At 46.0% G+C, this 22320-nt stretch overlaps 1 protein-coding gene across 1 annotated transcript in view; it reads left to right on the top strand.

Annotated features, from left to right (window-relative positions):
• Positions 1–12606, top strand: part of SYNE1 (spectrin repeat containing nuclear envelope protein 1) — a 497459-nt gene extending 484853 nt beyond the window's left edge. Inside the window, exons 144-147 of the mRNA XM_058289685.2 lie at positions 850–1062; positions 2039–2131; positions 3370–3428; positions 11721–12606. Of these exons, the coding sequence (XP_058145668.1) occupies positions 850–1062; positions 2039–2131; positions 3370–3428; positions 11721–11961 (606 nt within the window). The 3' untranslated portion in view covers positions 11962–12606. The remainder of the gene's footprint in view (positions 1–849; positions 1063–2038; positions 2132–3369; positions 3429–11720) is intronic.
• Positions 12607–22320: the final 9714 nt, after the last annotated feature.

The raw sequence follows: 22320 nt of genomic DNA, 5'->3' as shown, positions 1-22320 counted from the left end.
TAAGTTCCATTAGGAGAAAGGGCTTTCCATTTAGTAGCTTTAAGTGTTTTTAAAATGCTGTGTTTTAAAAGATACACCCACTAACCTAATCTACAGCTTGGTAGCTTTTAATAGTACCATAAGGGTCTTAAACCAAGAGGAAATTGCTATGCAACTGCAATTTTACTAGACTTTTGACCTCAGACATTAAGCTGTGAATGATGAATCACCCCTACATCTTTTCAAAATCTTGCATAGATATCAGAGTATACTTAGGCATACTTGAGTTTTGCTGTATTTAGACATTAATTTTTTTTTTAAGATTTATTTTACTTTATTTCCCGCCCACCCCCCATTGTCTGCTCTCCATGTCCATTAGCTGTGTGCTCTCTGTGTCTGCTCCTCTTCTCTCTAGGAAGCACTGGGAATCAAACCTGGGACCTCCCATGTGGGAGAGAGGTACTCGATTGCTTGAGCCACCTCAGGTCCCCTAGACATTAATATTTTACTTTTCTCCGTAAAAGAATACCTAATGTTTTGTTGGCATAATCATTTACAGTTTAAGTACTTTCACATCTCTTAATCAGTCTTAATCTTCTAATCCTTTCTACCGGGGATCAGGCTGGGGTGATTATCATCATTTCACCAAATTAGAAGAGCAAGACCAGAGAAACTCAGGGTCATACAGAATAAATCTCGGCAGAGGCAGTATTAGAGCCCACGTGCCCCGAGTCCCATGCTGTGTGGGAACACCATGCTCTGACTGTCAAGTACAGCTGCCGATTAAATTAAAGCGGTGGCACCTGCACTCTTGGAACTTCCTCCAATTTTTGAAAATTCTTAGAAAGATGCTTTTTATCATATACCTAGCAAATAAGGCGTGAGCTGTTGGAGTCCCAACTAAAAGTGGCCTCACTGCAAGACATGTCTTGCCAACTGTTGGTGAATACCGAAGGGACGGACTGTTTAGAAGCCAAAGAAAAAGTCCACGTGATTGGAAATCGGCTGAAGCTTCTCTTGAAGGAGGTCAGTCGTCACATCAAGGACCTGGACAAGTTATTAGACATGTCAGGCAGTCAGCAGGTAAGCGTTATACAAATGCCATTGGAAGCCTTTCTCACGCGATACCAAAGAAGCACCCTCTTCTCCAGTTCTGGAAAGTCTTTCAATGCAATGCTTGTCGAGCTGGAGGGTCCACTCTCAGTCACTGCTGTCTCAAGTCCTGTCTCAGAATGTAGAAGTGGACTTGGCAACTTTTATAGTAGACCATTGCTTTTCATGCTATTAAATGCAGAGGCCTCTTGAATTGTTCCTGCACCACTACCATGCAATTCTATCTCACCCTGTTAATTAAAGAATTCACAACATTTCTCAGTTACGAGGTGATGGTAAATTGCTGCATATGGGTTCTAAACATCCTCTAAGGCATGGATTCTCCTTATACAGTAATAAGTGCACAGAAAATACCCTCTGTTCATTTACGTTTTCATCTTTCTTCTTCAATTGTCGTGCTACTGGTTTTGCGCACTGCATTTTCAGGTGCAGAGATGTTCTGTAAGATTTTAGATCTTCAATTGTCTAAAAATCCTCACGAGCACACAAATAAATACTTTGCCCTTCTATACGCATACAGAGAACAATCTACTCTGAATAATAGCAGTACCAGAAATTGCGCAATTTCTCTGGTCCAAGGAGGCAGAGCCCTGGGTGACTGTCTTATTTCTAACGCCAATACATCAGAGTCTCCCTGGCCGGAGAAGCCTCCTTCCCCTCACGAGCGCATATTAGCTCATGTGCAACCACATCTAAGAAAGCTGCCAATGAAAGCAGTCATAACAAAGCCACGGCGACAGTTCCCAGAGGACCTAAACTTGCTACGTGGAAGTTGCAATCTGCTAGAAGAACTAGGAGTTCTTCCCCTGGTAGCTGTCTGATCCCTTGGTTTAATTTTTGTGGAGCTGGCTGGGGATGGGGCAGGAAATAGTTGGCTGTCACAGCACCCCCTGGTCCTGGCGGGGAGTTGTTCGCAGCATCCTTACTGGAGTCTGTTCCCCTGTAGGATTTGTCTTCCTGGTCCTCTGCCGATGACCTGGACACCTCAGGATCCGTGAGTCCTGCCTCAGGAAGAAGCACCCCAAACAGACAGAGAACGGTAACTCTCCACTGGTCGTTTCGGAGGGGCCCGTGGATGGAAACAGAAGCGATAGCGTTGGTGCCCGCCGCAGGGCCCACAGGCTTGCCCCACAGAGCAAGAGCCTACCATGTAGTGCTGCCCCCTGACCTGCACTGTGCCCTCCTGCATGCCCTCAGGAGGGCCAGTAGTGGTTCTGTTGCCCAAAGAACCAGGGCTCAAAGTGTGGTTGGAATGCAGGGAGACAAAACACTTTCCTTGATCAGCGGGCTGCCTCTAGAGTGGCGCTCCTTTGTCCCATGGGTGGTTCTTTCCTACAAACACCACTTAGAGGGAAGGGGCCAGACCAAGGCTGGGAATGGCTCCTGAGACCATTGCACTTAAGACAGTGGGTGTTCTAATGACTCTCAAGCCACGAAGCTTCTGAGTTATGGTTCTGAAGGTGTTTAGCAAATTTTCTGCCCTCAGAGTGGCAACAACTCAGGCTGCCTCCTCAGAACACAGTGAGGAGTAAAAGACAAACTGGCCCCTGCTACCCTCTATACCTTTGATTTCTCTGTGTAATAGAAGCTTGTTGTTTTTCTTTGGTTTTTTTATTGTTTTTTTGGTCTGGCTTTATGATTACATCCATTTTCATTATTATCATTCCCTTTTTCTTAGTTTTTAGAAGTATTGATTTCATTTGTACTTTTTTGTTATAAACCCTTGACTTCTTTGCTGATGAATGTCATCTCTTTTAGGATTGTTTTTAAACTACATTCACTAGTTTCCTATAGATCCTAGTTTAAGAATGTGAAGGAATACTGGCTTTTCGGGTCAAATTTTGTTGGGTCTTCACTGTACAAAGAACAGTCTCATACCACTGTTGTTACTTTTCTTCAACTGAGAATTTTTAAGAAGGTTTCAGTGCTCTAGACAATGAAAAAAAAATATGTAAAGTGTCATTGAGAAGTGTGGTATGGCATAGTAAATTAAGAAAGTATACAGAAAGTTATTAAGCAGGAGGAAATTTGTCCACTGCGGTATGGACTCTGGCTCCGCAATTTACGTTTCTTTAATGGCTGAGAATATCGATGTAAATTTACTTTACTTCTTCATCAACAAAAGAAAAGCCAGTTTCCTTAATTCATGGGTACCGATTGTTTCGTTTGATTTATTTTTCCTTTGCTGCACTTTTAGTTTAATTTTCATCAGTAGCTTGTCTTTATTTGCCTGGACTGAACATTCTTCTTTCTTTACCCCCTGTTCATTGCAAACAGCCACGAGGCAAATGTAGTCTCTCCCAGCCTGGACCCTCTGCCAACAGTCCACATAGCAGGTACCTTATTCTCCTGGTTTCCACACTGTTCTAGAACTCCAAGAGGATGATGAAAATTGTCCATTATTTAGGTAGGCCTATAGCTGGTCTGCCTAAGGGTGGTTGAGAAAGTACTCAATTCAGTCTCTACCCTTTCCTAATAAACTGAAAGGGATCTTTCTAAATGGAAAATACCAAGAAATCTCAGAGCACAGCATACTCAGACACCACTAAATTTTGTTTTCACTCTGCATGGGCCATCCATGTGTACGGCAGGGTGCTATACGGCTGTTGGCACACACTACCGTTTGATTCATGGCAGAATTTTATCATCCTCTTTGTTTCTAGATTTTACAATGAGACAGGTAATAGATCGATCAATGAATTATTTTACCATTCACAAAACCCACAGATCTGAATAAAATATACTAACATCCCCCAGCTTTTTGTTTTATCTCCATGTTTTATCCAGACTGTGGGTTTTGGACTCTCAAAATGGCAAGTCCTACTTTGGTTATCTCCATTTACAGTCTCTAATGCCCTCTCTCTCTTCTGCTTATCCTAAATCTTCTCTCTGACCAGCACACTCAGTCACTCCCTTCCTGACACTTGGCTAGCTCTTTCGCTCTGGGAACCAGACCAGTCTCCTGCCCAGTCCCCTCCCTGGACATCTGCCCCTCCTCGGTGCTCCCCACCTTGCCTTCAGCAAACCTTCATTTCTGTGGCCAGCAGTGCTTTGCCTTCTTTGTTGTCGGTGTGATGTCTGTGCACCTTTCCCTCTTTCACTAATCAGTTCACTTTTCCCTGGAGAACTTTTTAGCAATGAAAATACTGTGCCCAGAGCTGATTTTTAAAATTCTGGTGACAGTAGTTTGGTCCCTCTGGAAGCTCATCACCACTGAGCAGGAATTTAAATTCCTGGAAGGAGAAGAGGCAGTGAGGGAGCGTAGCCCTTGGAAACCACCTCTGAGGAGTTGAGGAGCTGTTCCATTTTTGTAGCTGTGTGCCCAAGGGGATTGCCTGGTTTACCTGGTCATTCTCACCCAGCTGAAGAAATGCAGGGTGTAATGTGATGCGCTTTCTGGTTGGAAGGCCCCCTTTGCTTTTTATTTTTGTTTTGTTTTCTTCTTTCCATTTGGTTTGGTTTGAAGACAGTTTTTTGTTTCGTTATGTGGTGGGTTTTTTTCTCTCTATGTAACAAAATATCAAGAACAAAATATGATTGGAGGAAAACTCACAGGGACTTTTGCAGATGATGCCTATATTATCATCTGTGGGAGCTCTGGTATTTTCTTAGCCCCCTACAAAAAAAAAAAAAAAAGGTAATCATGTTTTATGGATACACTGTACATTTTCCATCTTTTTCCCAAAAATGGCTGATGTGCCATGAATAGAGATGGGTACTAACTATTCCCACATCATTCCCTTTAGGATACAAGAGATCAGTTCTTTGGGTGGTACATGTGATGATGATGATAAGGGAAACGCTTTTAATGTTATTTTATGGCACTAATAGCAACGACCTTTTGGTTCCTGGTGTTGGAAAGTGATTTCTGCCCAATATACCCAGAATTCGCACATCTATCTGCTCCTTCATTCCTTTCCAGCAGTCACACAGGCGTTCTGAAAATCTCCGAGGCATCATTTCTTAGCGTATTAAGTGCTCCAATGTGTCTCCCAACGGGGCTTTGCGGCTGGGGCAGCCACGTTCTCACTGTGACATCCACAGGCGCCTTCCAACTCTGCTCTGTCCAGCTCTGTTTATTAACCTCTCTCTGAGCATACAGCGCAATGTTCTGTTTGCTGTGCAGGAGGGCAGGGAATACAAATGAGTCTCGCCTGGAAGGCAACCGTCTTCAAACACCTTGGCAGACAGGCTGTGGTTGATCATCCTTGGATTTTTCAACGCCTTGGCACCTCTGTTTGGGGTGCACCCAAGCCTGAACATGAAATGCCAGCCCGTTGGGCAGGAAGGAACTTCGCTCACAGTCCAGGCTGTCACGGTGTTCCTTTACAAGGAGACTGAGAGTACCCTGTGTTTGATCTTGCACTGGTCCAGCAAATTGGAAAGGTTACTGCAGACGTCCAAACCATTTAGAACATTGACCCCAGCAGTCCGCAGTGGGGAAGTCTTGGACGTGTATTCTTGAGAGGGGTAGGTAAGAGGCTAAGTTGGAAGGAATTGAGTATTAGTTTGAAGGAAGGGGTTTCTTAGGTGATAGGTGCTATTTAAATTTAGATATTAATAATATCAGTTGCTTGCCTGCTAGCTGTCTCAGTTTGATTGTATAGTAGCTGGTAGCTGTCCTATCTCCTCTTGCATAATATTGTAGACCTACAAATGGATGGATGCCATTATTTACTGAATACCCTGAAATGTATTTGGGCCCTGGAGCTACAAAATTAATAGAATGTGGTTCCTACCTTGCAAAATTTTGGAATTCAAAGAGTCCCTGAATTACTTACGAGGAGCTCCCCAAGATTCCTTGAGATTATAAACATTTGGGGAAAAAAATCCGTGCAGACATTCATAACTGTTATTGTGACTAAATGTATTGTAGAAGCATCTTCTTGGAAGCTTCGCTGATGGTGATCCTGCTGGGACTTTTTTCCCCACTTCTGACTTAAAACTTTCTAACCCTCTCCCCAAAACTCTTCAAAACTCTCCTTAGATTAGTTGAAGTTGACCAATGGGATGATTTCACTCTCAGTTTCCAAAAAGAGCAAATGACTAACTGCCCTGAAATCTGAATCGATGACCTCAGGCTGAAGCTTAGAGTTGTGAGATGCAAAATGGCCCTGGATACCTTTGGTGTCTGGCATCTTCTGCACAGAAAACCAAGATGAAATGAGAAGTGCCAAAAGCCTGCCTGAAACCTGGAAAGAGAGGAAGAAAAGCCCTCCTTTCCAAAGTAACCCAGTGTATTGAAGCAAGGGCAGTGGGGCTTTTTGTGTATTTTTTTGCCCTTAAATCAGGGCCGTGCTGTAAACGTTATTGCGTCTCGGAGAATTTGTTCTCAAGTCTCTTTTGTCGGGCTCCATCTTGGGGCTCTATCTATTCAAGACATTCACGGAGAGCAGCCCCCTCAGGCTGGCTGGCGGTGGGCTCCAAGGTCAGCTTTGGGGCAGGGCTCCAGGAGGTCTTCCTTTTTTCTCTTTTGAGGTATGCACCCCGAGTGTTTCCAGGGAACAGGTCAGGCCTGTGGGAAAGGTAGCCCATCTTTGAAAGCACCAGTAGTATTTCAGGAACCTTTCTTGGAACCAGCCAACTGCCAGGGGTAGGAAAATAATACCGACAAGTTGCTACCTGTATTTACCACTTTAAAGCATCCGAAGTACTGTGCTAACCATTTTATGTGTGTTACCTCATTCAGCCTTCCCAGCAATCCATCCCGAGCTTGGCACAGTTTTAATACCCATTTTGCAGAAAGGAAAATGGGAGAATAGAGACATGAGGCCACTTCCCCAAGATTTAGGGTGTAGACCCAGACCTCCCTGATTCTGGAACCTACCTTGTTGGCCACTCTGCTCTGTTGAAGGGCTGTTGGTGGGGAGGATGTTTGAACTCCGGTTCCTGGGTCTGAGGTAGCTTCAGACCAGCCAGAAGGTAAGGTTTGGAATGAGAGGAGTCTGGAGTCCTAAATTGATTCTGGAAACCTGTCTTCTGAACTACATATGGAGTAAACTCATTGGTTTTCAAACACCATTCCTATAAGAGCAGGCAAAGGGGTCATGAAAAAGCTAGAAAATTCCCTGGACCTAGAGCTATTTTCTTGTCCCAGTGCATTCCTTTTCCTATACTGCCCATGTCAGCCTACAGGTAACCATATGAGCTGAAAGTTTCTTTGCACCTGGGTTTAAAAGATGTCTGTACAGAATTAACTCATGTTACCTTCCCTGATTGTGCAAAATTTTAAATGTGAGTCATGCTCTGTATTCATGTTCAGCCTCCTGATATCTCTTCATCTTACTTCCTTTTTTGTGGTGTGTTGTTATGTACTGCTCCCTCGTCTAGCACCCCCCTTCACCATAACTACATGTATTTTGAGAAACAACCCTGGGCAATTGTTTATCAGAAATTTGAAGGCGTGGAGAGAATGATAAAAATAATTAAATAAATATTTACTTGTAGAGAATACACACATTTTTCTGAACAGAAGTATCTGAAATATCCCTGTTGATTAAACTATCTGTATAAGTTGGCACATTTGATTGTTCCTGTATAGACATGATCTAAACGGGCATCTATGGATGTAATGAGGCCACAGGAGAGAGACAAGTAATTCAACACTCGTTCTTTGCTTTGGTGAATTTCCCCAAATTCTCAAAACTTAGATACAAACTTAAGGTCAGTGGATAAATATTAAAAGTACCTGTTAACCTGATATCATTAACCTGTTGATTCTGAAAGCTCTATAACAGAGTCACACACACACAGAAAGACAACTCTGGGCATGTTGAAATCTTGATAATTTCTCCAAGGGAGTGGGTATTTTTTTCTCAGTAGATAGATGGGACATTTTCAAGAGCAGTCAAGTGCATGAAAGATCACTAAGCACTGTGTCCTGTTTGTGCCTAATTCAGCCCATTATTTCTCCCTTGGTTGGCATTCTTTAACCTTAGAAGGCATGCACTAATTAAATTTTAATAAGAAATGCTCTGATGCTGTTAAATGTGCCATGTCCTTCAATGGATGCTGTAACATATGAGCCGCTATTCCAAAATGGTGACCTTTCTAGCTTTTCTCAGAAGTGACTCTTCCATGTGCAGTGCTTGTTGAGCTCTTAATCTTTTACCTAATTGCTCCAAGGAGCTAATAATTGACAAACAGGGCCTCTTCAACTCTGTCAGTCCAACTGTATTGGCAATCACATACCTAAGTCTGGCCATCAATAAAATCCTTATTTGGCCCTTGAAGAAAATGAGTCAAATAGAAATCACCTTCCTTGGATTCACATATTTAATGCCGAGGAGACTTGGAGCTCTCTTTTGTCCTTCTGTCATAACTCATCCAGTTGCAGGCAATGAAGGGCATTTGCCAGAAATACTCCTAAGTCAAAGGAAGGATATTTTGAAAAACATTCACTCCAGATTTCATGGGTCCTTCTCGAAACACCTCCAGGTAAACCATTGAGTCATAAACCATCGGAGCTAAAAAAAAAAAATTTTTTCAGGATCGGAATTCATACCCCTTCTTTGCAGATGAGAAAACTAAGAGCCAGAAAAAATGAATTTCCTTGCCCAAGATTATTCATCTGTCTCAAAGTATCCCCAAGTCTATACATTGACTTGGTTGTCAGTGTAATTTCATGAGTCTTTATCATTAGAGACGTTTATTTTAGACAAGATACCATTCACTTCTCAATATTGTAGACTACAAATGCTCTCTTCTTTGCTGCTCCTTGAGAGATGCCCGAGATATAAGTAGCTCCGGCCAGATCTTCATTCACTTCTCCAACCAACAAGCACTGCGGGAGGCAGGAACTCTGGAACCCAAGCTCCTGAACAATTGTAGGATTTGTAAAAGTCACTTAGCCTTTATCTAGAAGACAGATTCTGGGACTTAAAGTCTTGATTCTGCCATTCTCTAATTGTGTAAACATGAGCAAAGTGCTCCACTCCCCTTATATAAAGCTAATAAGAACACACCTCAGAAGATTGTTGCAGAGCTGAGTGACCCCAAGATGGATGCTTAGTGCACTACTTAGCAATTAGAAGGATAAGCGTTAACCATCCTTAGCTATTTACCTAGGAGATGAATTAGATGTTCCCTAAGTCCACTCTCAGCATGGCTATTTTACAATCATAGCCATGTTATAATTTATAAATTATACTGTATAATTATAACAGGTATAATCCATATTTTGCAATCAGGTGACTAGGTATGCAACCTCTATTGTTTTGACACTGTACTATATTTTTGAAAAATATCCGATTTTTCCCCTTTGGCTCATGAGTCATTGGTCACAGCAGAAGGGTAGTTAATGAGTTTGATCACTAGATGTTTTGATTGAACTCTTGTGGCCTCCCAGATGGGAGCGTGTTTGCTCTGACCAATTAGTAGAAGATGGCCGATATATAAAGCTGGCGCTTTCAAGCTGGAAAGCCACTTCGTGTAATTTGAGAAGAGAGGATGGCATTGCTCACGATCACACAGCCATGGATGGTGAAATTCAGAAAAGAGCAAGGTTCCCGCTTAAGGCCGTGCTTTGTTCTTCATGACACAGGCAAAGCCATGCTAAAAACACAGTGTGGTACATGGCCACATGGCACTTCCACAGCACCCGTCTGTTTGTGCCTTCTTGTTTGCTGGTTTAATAAGAGCTTAGATGACAACATTTTGAGCAAATTCAATGAACACGAGTTATATGTGTAGGACTTTTGAAAACTGTCTTGGGTATATGTGTAAGGTTGGTCTGAACTTTAAGTCTCACTTCAAGGCGCTCTGGGGTTTTTTAAAATTAAAGAGCTTTTAAGATATTATACTGTATGTCTGCTTTTAAAACTAAACAATGATAAAAGCTTAAAGCTAAAGCAAACCACAGTACGAAGTGCAATCTTCAGTTTAAAGGCATCCAGTGGAAGAGAGAACGACCGCATGTCACTCTCTGCCTTTCTTTTGTCTAACCACTTACTGCAATTGAAGCTTATGATGTTTTATTTAATCATGTTTTAACCTTTTTTGTCCACATTTAGGCTTTTTGATCTTAGTGGTACATCATGCATCTCCAGAAATAATTTCCTTTGTATTAAGTCACGATCATTGAAACATTTTTATTTCCCAAAAGTCGATTTTGGAGGGGGAAAAGTGAAATTGATGAGCAGGGATGTTAAAAATCCCCACACACCAAAAAAATCCTAAAACTTCAAAAAACAGAAAAAAGAGAGAGAAAGTGAACTTGGAGTAGTCTTTTCATTTCTTTTCATGGAGGATTTGACATTTTCTCTGGTGCCATCCCTTAACCCTCACCGACGCCAGTGTAATCTGTCTTCAGAAACAAACAGCTAAGAGGGAAGCCAGAAGGATAGTGTTTTGCAATGAGCAAAGAGTTATGGAGCAGGTGTAGCTAAGTGGTTGAGCACCTGCTTCATATGTACAAGGTCCTGGGTTCATTCCCCAGTACCTCCTAAAAAAGATAAAAAGTATAAGGAGTTACCAGTAACATTTTAAAGTTTTTACCCCTCCCTATTTCTCCAGTGGCCTCACATTCAACATCCTTACCCACTGCGCTTAAACCATTCGGAAATTCAGACTGTGGGAAAGGTGTCTACTTGTTACATCTATTATTTTGGCTCTGGCAATGTTGTGTGTGCCTGTGTGTGTCTTTGTGTATACATAAAATGCCTCTTGTAAATGACATTACTCTTTTTTCACCTCTTCCACTGGTTACCAAATAAAGCATTAATGGAGGTTCACAAGGAGAAAATCGAGGCAGTCCACCTGGGACCTACTTCCCGGTCAACTAAGCCACAGGCAGTCTTTCCTGTGGGTTCTCACATTCCACTTTGCTTTCCAATGGATGACAAAGTGAGTTAGGAAAACCTGGCATTCCAAATCTAGAGAGGAACGTCATGATGACCATCCCCCCACCTCAGAGAAGTTGTGTTGGTTTCCCAAAGTCACAGAGCGATCAGTGATAGGATCAGCCGACACCGTGGGTCCTTCAGCCAGTGCTCCCAGTCGGATCCACCACATTCCTTATTCCCACAGCTTTGGAGCCCAAGACGGTCAGGGCCAAGTGCTGATTCAGTGCAAAATGAAACCAGGGTACGTGCTAAGGTCAAGTCTGCGAGATGACCCAGGCTGTGCTAATATTTGCTGCATGGGTTTTGGCGTAGCCAGGGTGGCTAAGTGGGATCGTTTGAATGACTGTGACAACGAACTTTGCCTAACAGCGCTTCTCACAGTCTTAATCACACACAAAAATATCTGTAGTGCACCAAACATCTGTATTTTAATTTCCTGGGTCTGGTCAATTTATTCTGGGAAAACTCGCGTGCAACCATTATCTCTGTTCATTTGCAGTGTTGCACCAAATTAAGGGGCGAAACGGGTGGAATTCGAATATCAGTCAAGTACCTGCAGCTGACTGATGACATGTTTTTTTTTGACCACGCAGTTTTCAACCCACCCTTGGGCGGTGTTGGGGGTGGGAGGTGGCCTGGGGCTACTGCTGACCGCTGGCAGCTCACTGCCAGGTCGGGTTGGGTCTGGCGTGGCCCCGAGCCTTCCAGAGCAGGTGCAGAAGCCAAAGGCACCAGCCAGCGGCCGGTCTGCATCCTCCAAGTTCACGGTGTCCCTCCTTCTGCCAGGTCCACAAAAGATGGCTCCGCTTCCTCCCCTTCTGAGCCCGGGCCCCCGGGCGCGCGCCGCGCCTTCCTGCTCCGCGTCCTGCGCGCCGCCCTCCCTCTCCAGCTCCTGCTGCTGCTCCTCGTCGGGCTGGCCTGCCTCGTGCCCATGTCCGAGGAGGACTACAGCTGCGCCCTCTCCAACAACTTCGCCCGATCGTTCCACCCCATGCTCAGCTACACCAACGGGCCACCCCCGCTGTGAGCCCCCTCTGCAGGGGGCGCCCCGGAGCCCAAGGAGGGGGCCCCGCGTCTCAGCGCCACGGCTTTCGTTGCCTCTGTCCCCTGGGCCTGCAGCCGCAGGGGTGGCTGAGACCCGGTGGCAGGTGGAGAGCAATCAGGTGCAGAAGGGCTGAGAGCCTTAGCGTGGAAGAGAGTGTCCATCGTGCACAGGAATCGGGGCTCTTGGCCGTTCTCTGCACCACCAAGGACTCGAGGAGGCACCCGGGCAGCCACTCGTGGTGCTACTCCATCCATCCCGAGTGCCACGTCAGCATCGAGCAACGCCCCCACCACACCCAGGGCTGGAGAGACTGCAGAACAGTGTAACATAACGATTTTTAAAAGCTTACCTGGCAGCTTCCCCTTTACCTTGTTTTCCTGCGGGGCATGATGTTCTAACAGTTGCTTTAGAAGCACAAGCTGTAAATCTGAAAGGCACTTTTTTTTAAAGCTATCAAGAAAACCTGGATGTAAGAAATAAGATCAAGGAAAGCTCTATGTGGAAAAAAAAAAAAAGTTGAATGTTAAAGTAAAAAAAAAATCAGATATTTATGTATGTACAGTTTGCTAAAGCCACGTTTTGTTTGTATATTGATTTCTTTGCATTTATTATAGATACTGTAAAATACGTTGTCTGGTTTTTTTTTCCTAAAGACATGACTAAATTTCACAGGCAAGCCGGTGCGCATCAGAATGCAACCTCGATTTTCTTTTTTGTGGGAATGAATGAAACTGGACTCTAAGTATAGATTAAGGGATACGGATGGTTAGAAGTGCATTTTTAGATCTAGAGGATCCAAGAAAATGTGTCCTCGCTTTTCCAGTTGCTCAGGGAAGGAGGCACCGCTGGAAAACTCCCGTGTGGATGCTTCTTTGCTCCCTCTTCCTTCCACAGCCAATCAGATTTCATGAATTACTGCTTCAGGACATCTTTTAAGCTCTTTTTCCCCTCCCCATGCACAGGTGGGGCCAGCCACTTCTCCACTCCACCCCAAGGGCACATGGCAACCAAGTTAATTGTCTCAAAACACTCATTTCAGTTCCTTCCTCTGTCCCCATATCTTCTATTGTTTTTTCACTATCTACCAGATAAAACACAACTTTAGTCTATCACTCTAAGATTTTTTTGCGGTAAGATTTCATTCTGTTCCTCTCATCTTGCCAACTAGTGGCCCTCTGGCAAAGAATTATTCAGCCTTTATGGGGTTTTAATCCATCACTTAAAAATGCAGGGGGGAGGGATTTCTATAAAATCCAGCTCTCAGGCTCCTCTTAACGAGTCAACGCTCTGCGGTTCCCAGGAGCCTCTTCCAGAATGGGAGGAATTGGCTGGAACTGAGCAGCGGCTCCTCTCAAGAATCGGACCAGTCTTATATTTGCACCTCCATCCTCTCAGCTCCTTTCATTGCCTGTAAAACCTAGACCGGGGCAGGGAGGGGTTGAGTCTACAAATCTTGCCCTAAACCAAGTATGCTACTCAAACTGCGGTGCTCTCCATTATCCGAACTGCCTTCCGTGGGCTCGCCGTGGCAGTCACAGCCTGAGCTCCTGCTCATCCAGGGCTCCTGGGGCTTGCGAAGCCACCTGATTCCCAGGCTCACGTCAGCCTCTGGAGGTCGGATGCCTTGCATTTTAAATAGAGTCCTGTGGTGAGTTTATTCATGCTAATGTCTCTCCTCATGCAGTAGACTCAGCTCACAAGCCGTCGCCTCTATCCTTTTAAAATTCCCCTCTGGAAGCGGAGGTGGCTCAAGCAGTTGAGCATCCACCTCCTTGCCCCGTGTTCAGATCCCAGTGCCTCCTGAAAGAACAAACAACAAGCAAAACAAATGGAAAAACCATCTTGGAGCCGATGTGGCACCGGCTTCGTATCTACCAGGTCCTGGGGTCAGTCCCCAACCCCTGGTACCTCAAAAAAAAAAAAAGATTCCCCTCTGCTGAGCTGTCCTGTGGGATTTCAGTCATGCCCACTCTGCTCTTTACCATCACGTCATTCCTGCCTTCTTTACCCCGTAACCCCCCTCAGGGAGCTAAGTGTTGGTCTTTTATAACGAGGGCAAGCCCACATTGGGCCGTTTCCCATCCTGAGAGGCCCTGGTTGAGAGAGGATTGACCGACAGGGTCACTCCTCAAGCCTCACCCATCCTCCTGTTCCAAATACCTGGAAACAGTGGTCTTGGCGCAAGCAGTCCATCCCTGAGCCCATTGCCACTGTCATGGACACCACCAAGGAGAGGTTAGTCATGGAAAAGGCAAGCAAAAGGAGGCATCGGGTACTTTGTCTTCACACTCTAATTAACTGACTTAGTGGGTATCTCCAATCACTGAAGAATCAAAAATCAAGTGTTTGGCTTTGATTAAGAAAAATCTTGGAGCAAAGTCACATTTGTGCCTTTCTAAAACTGTGGGGAGCACTCCGCGCATGGCGTGCATTCCCACTGAAGTTGTTGACGTTGGAGGAGAAAGCAAGAACCAAGTGTTGCTGAGTCAGTATTGCTGTCTCGAGGCCACTGCTTTTTCCCTGATGAGCGGCCAGCCTACCAGGTGCCACAAGTGAGACTAGAACCTCCGCCCCCAGCCCTCCCGATCTCAAATGCCTTCTGGCGGAGGGGGCACGGGGTAAATTTAGGAACATCCTCCCCTGCATCCAAAGGTTACCTGGCAACTGGAAGAGGAGAAATGTTCATCCCGGGGCTTCCTGGAAGAGATGAGGATTGTAAAGACTATTAAGGGATCAAAGGACACTGGCTAAGAGGCCCCCATTTCTGGATCAGGAGTTCAGCGGTGGCCAGAGGGAGGAGGTGATGCTCTAGGTGAGTGGTGGCTGGAAAGGGCATGGGCAAAGAGCTGGCTAGTTGACAGGCAAGGGTCAGGGCTAATGGCATTTGGGAAATAAGTTGTGAGCAGCTAACGGGATGAGTTAGGAGGGGCAAGGAAAACTAAAAGGGAGGAGAGAGGCTAGGAAGTAAAAATAGGTCTTAAGAACTCCAGAGAGGGCTAAAAGATTTTTGGGGATATTGTGCTTAGGGCACAGAAGAGTGACCTTGGTTTTGTAAGAAATGAGAGAAGAAACCCTGAGAAAACGTGGATAGCAAACTCAGCCAGTTGAACGCTGGGATTTTGTGTACAAAAGCAGGTTGCGGTCGCCCCTGCGGCCAAATGGTAAGAAATTACAGCTACCGAGTCTTATTGACAAGCCACAAAACAGATCATAAAGCAGAAAGCTGTGGAGTAACTTGAGTCATGAGAGCAGAGGGGTGGTCCGGACGGGCCTGAGAACAACAGCTTGATTTTCCACGCTTGCGCCTACTGGCCTACCATCGCCATCTCCAGCCTGATCCACGGGCATCTGTGCAGCACCCGAAATAGTCCCAGTTTACATTGGCAAGTTCAGGAGTGCCCAGGCAGAGTGAGTGTTAACTGAACACCTTCCGTGTGCCAGGGACTGCTCCAAGCTCCCCAGGGCCAAATGTCAGCCAGGGCCTTACACTTCTCGTTTAAACGCTCAGTGAAAGTGGCCATCCCTGGACCTTGGACATGCTGCAGAAGTCTCTCTCTCTTTTTTTTAAATGTTGCATTAAAAAAATATGAGGTCCCCATATACTCTCCACCCCTCTCACCCCACTCTTCCCACATCAACAACCTCTTTCATCATCATGGAACATTCATTGCATTTGGTGAATACATTTTGGAGCACTGCTGCACCACGTGGATAGTGGTTTACATTGTAGTTTTATGCTCTTCCCCAAAATTGACCACGGTAGCTGCTGAGGGCAGGGAGAGGGAAGAAGAGATGTGATGTGGAGGCAACATCAGGACTTGGAGTTGTCCTGGGTGGAGCTGCAGGGACAGATGCTGGACATTGTATGTCCTGCAGAAGTCTCTTATTTCCTCACCTGGCCCGTCCTGAAACCTGGGCTGGAGGTAGATGAGGAAACAAGAAGGGAACCTACTAAAAACAATGTCTAATGGGGGAAAGGTTAAATCTCCTCTCCCTTGGACTTCGGTGTCACCTGGTATAATGCCAGAGTGAAATGCAATGCTCTTGGTTTTCTGTGTGTGTGTTGCTTTTTTCACTTTTCCTTGCATTTGCGTTTTGAACAGCACGATGGGAGCCTGTGGGACTGGAGACAGGTGAGTGGTTTGCAGGCAGGGAGGCATTTTTCTTCTGTCTTCTACAGCAGCAAGAAGATAATTTGGGGCATGAGAGGAGGTGTTTTCCTGAGAGGGATCCTTTCATATTCGACTTGGAAGAGGAACCTAACGTAACCCAGGGAAGATGAGTCTTCAGGGGAATGACTTTTACTCTTTGTTTTCTCACTTCTCTCTAACCTCTCCCTCCAGTTTTAAAAATCTCAATCAGGAATCCCTCGGGGACGACCAGAGAGGGTGTCTACCTTTGGGGGGAAGAGCCTAAGTGCAAGTACGGGGTGAATAGTGGGTGCTTCCTACAGTCTCCTCTCGGCCTCCCCCTGCGATGCTTCTCAGTCCAGGGGCACACGGCCCGTCTGTTGCTTGGCTGAGGGTGGAAGCTAGAGGAATTCACTGGAACTCTGTGGCTGGGAAAGCATCCAGGAAGGCTAGCGAGGCTGGAGAAGACGGCTAGTAAAAAAACAGCAGTAAACTGTAACCCAAGCCGAACCACGAGGACCGTTTAATGTGGGGAGCTGAAGAAACCAGTTGGGACTTGATTTGCTAATCTTCCTAAAACATGGGGGCCATGGTAAAACGAGCCAGCCTTGCGAATCGGTTCAGCCTGTTACCTAACACAGGAGCCGGGACGCAACTGGATTTGGCAGCCCCAGTGCGTTGGGAGAGGAGAAAGTCCTCCGTCGGCTGTGCCACAGATTGGAGGGCACTGGATGCCACAGGTGGGCCACGGGAAAGCCACGTCGGCTGCTGAACGTTCGCGGCAGGCCTGGCAGCTGGGTGGGCATGTCCAGGCCCAAACCCTGCCAGGCACGTTCTCGAGGCAGTCGTGCCGAGAGCAAGGCTGCCAAGCGGCTGCCAACACCAAGAGCAGCACCAGGCTGCCACGTTTCGTGGCGGGAACTTGGCACAGCCCCTCTTTCCTGCTCTCCACCACCGCTCACACTCACGCGCACACGTGGGACGTACAGGTGGGCTGGAAACTCTGGTGATTGCTCTGCCAAAAGTCCCTCTCGCCAGGCCAGTGGCTCTCCACGTGTGGCTCTCCGGCCACCAGCCGTGGCACCTGGAAACTTGCAAGCATTGCCCACTTCTGCTCTTGGGCTGGGCTCCCAGGCCATCCTGGCCCCTGGATCTCTCCATCTTGGTGTGTTTAACTCTCTCCCCTGGGCACATTGGCAACTGGTCTGAGCAATTGCTTCATCCTTCCCCAATGACTTGCAATGCCACGGTCACCACCCAATAGATTTCCATCTAAAGCTGGGTCTTTCTTCACTCTGTGCTGTTGATCTATTTAGCACAGAGCGAAGACCCAGCTTTAGACTATGACAGTCTATAGCATGTAACTGATTATACTCTAAACAGTGGTATATATTTTTGTTAATTTTGTTACACATTTAATATATCTAGGGGCAAGCCCCATTTCTTTCTCTGTGGCTATGATGTGTCTATGTGAAAGGCTAATTGTTAAAAAATGAATCAGTCCTTTGAATGGTTCACAGAAGTTTCCCTTATTTTCTACAGAAAAAGCAACGGTTTCCTATCTCATTCTTGATCACTTGCCAATTTGATGGGGTTTTTTGGTTTTGTTTGAAAGGTTTATTTATTTTACTTCGTTTTATTGATCCTCCCCCCTCTTGTTGTTTGTACTCACTGTCCACCGTCAGTCCTTCATGGTGGCGTGGGCCAACTTGCCTTCACCAGGAGGCCCCAGGAATCGAACCCAGGGCGTCCCACATGGTAGACGGGAGCCCAATCACCTAAGCCCTGATGTTTTCTTATTTAAACAACATTCACATATTTTTTTTTAAATGGGGTCTAATTTTATGATTCTGTAACTTGCATTTTTTTTACTTTCTTTTCCACGGACATATGTATACACACGTGTATGCATCTCCTGAAGCATGGCACAGCTCAGTCTTTTTCAGTGTTTGTTTTTCTTGCAGGGTTTTACTACTAAAACAATGTTGCATGAAACATTGTTGCCCGTATATCTTTCTGTAGTGATTTTTTTATCTCTCTAAGATACAGTGTTCAAGGTGGAATTGCTGCGTCAAAAGGTGTGTATAACTTACCTTTCAATAAATTCTTCCACATTACTTTCTCTGAGAGTTGTGATGTTCTTGTCTCCCCAATTCTTTCCTCACACCTTCCCTTGAGCCGGAAAAGGGGTCTCAAAATTTGCTTGCAAGTTAAACTCTCCCAGGGAGCTTTTGATAATTTAGCTCCATTCCAATTCCCAAATCATGGTCTTTGGCGAGCAGTAATTTTTTGAAGCTCCCCAGGGATTCCCATTTTGGGAAGGGTTGAACCGGAAGTAATCAGTTTAAAAAAAAAAAAAACTTGCCTGGTTGAGGACTGGGGTAGCCCATTGCTTTTGAAATTTGCATTTCCCCCACCAATTTATGTGATAATTGTTTCAGGTGATTACCTCTACTGTGAATTGCCCATTTTATCTTATGCCTATTTTTGTTTTTGTATTTTACTTTTTCAGATTATTTTTAAGGAACCTTTTATATATTAGATAAATTAATCCTGTAGATCATTTTTTTCTTGACTTTATAAAGTTCTTTTCATCACACAGACAGTATAAATTTTTATGTTGTCCATCTGACAGGCTCTTTAGCCCCTAGAGCTTTTGGATTATTTTAGGAAGAACTCTTCCACTCCCAGATTATATAAATATTTGCCTGTATTTTCTACTAGGAGGTATTTAATCTACCCAGAATCATTTTTCTGTTTGGCATGAAATGAGCTACTTTGTCATTTTCCAAATGAACAATTGTCCCAACATCAATCAGGACCAAGACAGGGGTACAGCTGCAGTCGTTACTATTTCTCAACCCAAACACCTGTCAGAGGGAGCTCGTTGAAAAAATGACAGTGGGGAAGCGGATGTGGCTCAACTGACAGAGCATCCGCCTACCACATGGGAGGTCCAGAGTTCAAACGCCGGGCCTCCTGACCCGTATGGTGAGCTGGGCCACGGAGTGCTGTGCCACGTGGGGGAGGGGAGGCCACGAGCAAGGAATGTGCCCTGCAAGGAGAGCTGCCCTCCACGAAAAAAGCACAGCCTGGCCAAGATTGGTGCCGCACACACAGAGAGCTGACGCAGCAAGATGACGCAGCAAAAAGAGACACAGATTCCTGGCGCCACTGATAAGAATGCAAGAGGACAAAGAAGAACACACAGCAAATGGACACAGAGAGCAGACAATGGGGGTGGGGGAGGGGAGAGAAAGAAATTTTTTAAAAAAATTTTTAATGAAAAAATGACAGTGCACATACAGTATTGACTATAGTGCAACTGTTTATAAAAAATGGAATCAATCTATCAATCTGTTTGTGTCAATTAGGGCAAATGTCTATGTCTACCATATGCTCCTAAATTAAGGAACAAGGTACTGAATTATTTGTATGCTATTCAAATGATATCTTATTTTTGTAGGCCCCATGTGTGCCTATGTTAATTGTTTAAGATAAGGAAAAGGTTTGGAGAGACAGAAGTGAAGTTCTAGGCTTAGCACTGTGAACACAGTCACGAGAGAGATTTTTATTTTAAACTTTTTGTATCATTTGAATTGTGACAAGGAGCATGGCTTGAGATCCAAATTGCCATCATAATAATGATCATTTCAAAAGCCAAAGAGAGATGTAGCCCCATTCCTGCGTGAGGAGCCCACATTTGATTTGGTTTTTAAATTGTGGAGTTTTTTTGTTTTTAATTTTGGTATGCCCAAAATAAATGGTGACAGGTCATTCAGTAAAAGTGTCAGGATGCCCACGGATGACAGCTCCTTGCTCGGTTTTGAGTTTGTTGTTGGTTTCAGGAAATAACAGCAGAGGTGTTGCAAATCACCTGCTCGGGTAGAAGGCTCCTGACCAGGGGATGTGCTGCATCCCAGATGTCCAAAAGAGACAAAGATAAAAATAAAATAAAATAATAAATAATTTTTAAAACTACCACCCTGCTCGAGAGCTCACCCTTTCTGCAGGTGAACTCAGTGCATCAGGGGGAGGCTGATGGCAGGAAGCAATGGGGCTGGGGGACTGGACAGGACCTCCAGTCAAGTCCTCTCCCCCATATAGACAGAGTCTACCATAAAGAGGAAAAACTGATCAGAAAAACAATGAGCTGGACTCTAGAAATTCTGTTCTCTCCAGGTCTCAGGCTTTCTCAATAACACAGACGCTGGAGACCAAATCTGGCTCAAAACCCCAGCCCCACCCTTTCCTAGCTGTGTAACCTGAGCAAGTAACTCAACCTCTCTGTCCCTCAGTTTCTGCCTTGGGAAAACAGGGATAAGGGTGCCTGCCTCGTGGGCTTGCGGTGAGGACGGGACTCATCAAGGCACCTGCCGAAGAGGGCAAGGCGCGGGTTCAGGAGCGCTTCGTGCTGCCCATTTGGACTCATTTCCTCTCGTGCCAAATTGATTTAGGCAGGAGTTATTGGGAGCGGCCCACCAGTTGGTCATCGTGTGCTCAAGTTGAACCTTTCTTTGGGACTTGGGAGTCTCTCAGAGTCATTGAAAGCCTCGCTAGGAGCTGGGGAACCTGCGGAGGCAGGATGGAGGGGTGTCTCCACCAGCCCTTTGCGTGTGACCCCTTGGGGCGCCCCTCTCTGCACTCTGACACTCCCCTTCACTGGCAGAGGTTGGACAGAGGGACAGGCAAGCCACAGGACAGCGGCCAGTCCTGCTTTGGAAGCGCTTCAGCTCAGAGTGGGTTTTATTTTACATTTTTAAAGGGTTCGAGAGCAAAAACAAACTAAAAAAATGTGACAGAGACCGTAAGTAGCCTGCAAAACCTAAGATATGTACCATTGGCCACTTCACGGAGAAAGTTTGCTGAGCCCTGAGATAGACTGAGTCACCCAAAGATAAGCCACGGTTAGTGGCAGAGCTGGGTCGGCCCTGTCGACTTCCCTCTCCTGACGGCGCTGCTTCTAGAGAGTTCTCTTGCCAGGCCCGCCTCCAAAGGACGGCCACGGAAGACACTTCTATGGCAGCTGGGGGTTTGCAGCTGCTGTATGGACCCCAGAAAAACGTGTTCGTAGACTGAATCCATTCCTGTGGGTGTGGACCCACAGTAAGTGGGACCTTCTGACGAGGTGACTTCAGTTAAGGTGTGGCCCCACTCACCCAGGTCTCAACCCAGTTCCTGGAGTCTTTTATAAATGGAGTGAAATTCAGACAGATAGAAAGACAGCCAGAGGGACGGCCAGAAGCTGAAGGTCAGTGGAACCCAGAAGAGAATGGAGAGGCCAGGAGAGGCCGCCATGTGCATTGCCATGTAACAGAGGCACCCGGGACCAAGGATGGCTGACACCCAGCCCCAGAACATCAGTCTTTGGAAAGAAAGCATCGCCTTGATGGTGCCTTCATTTGGGCTTCTAGCTTCAAAACCATGAACTACTAAATTCCCATGGTTTAAGCCGAGCCATCACATGGCATTTGCTTGAGCAGCCAAGGAGACTAAAATGGCACCCATGAAGAGTTCTGTGGTTTTTGTTTGGGGGAGTGGACAGGGCTTTAGGGTTCTCTTCAGAATGGAAATGGCGCCTTCTCTCCTGAGCCACAGACATGAGGCTTCTCCAGCACTTTGGCTTCTGGAAGGCTGTGTTGTCCAGGTCCTCATGGAGCTTGCAAGGCCAATGGCTGAATTTGGAAACGAGAGGTCCCTCTGCACAGCTCCTTCCTCAGGACACTAAGTCCCCGTGGTGGGGAAAGCGCATGTGGCTTATCAGAGCTGAGGGACAAGTGTGGGGCCAAGAGGGTGACAGATTTTGACAGCTGGGAAACCTTATTCACAGGGCTGTTGGCTCGAGGAGGCCCTGACACCATTCCCTGCGGCATCCCCAAGAAGTTTCGTCCCTTGGTGGCTTTTGTGGTGCTCCTGAGACCGGCATAACCCCAGAAACTGTTGAGATCTGGACCCTTCAGTGTCCCAGCAGGGTTGGGGGCCAGGAGGGCGCTGGGGTGGACAGCAGGAGTGGGCTGGGACTGGGGGGCCAGGAGAGGGCTGGGATAGAGGAGAAGAGTGGAGTTGGTGCTGGGGGACAGGATGGGGGCTGGGGTAGAAGGACAGGTGTGGGCAGGGCTGGAGGGCAGTGGGGGACTGGAGTTGGGGAACAGGAGCAGAGCTGGCATTGAAAAAGAGGAGGGGGTTGGAGGACAAGATGGGGCAGGGGAAC

Source organism: Dasypus novemcinctus, chromosome 28, assembly GCF_030445035.2.
Source record: "Dasypus novemcinctus isolate mDasNov1 chromosome 28, mDasNov1.1.hap2, whole genome shotgun sequence".
In the NCBI taxonomy this organism is placed as follows: domain Eukaryota; kingdom Metazoa; phylum Chordata; class Mammalia; order Cingulata; family Dasypodidae; genus Dasypus; species Dasypus novemcinctus.
This window is presented reverse-complemented; position numbering and strand designations above follow the sequence as displayed.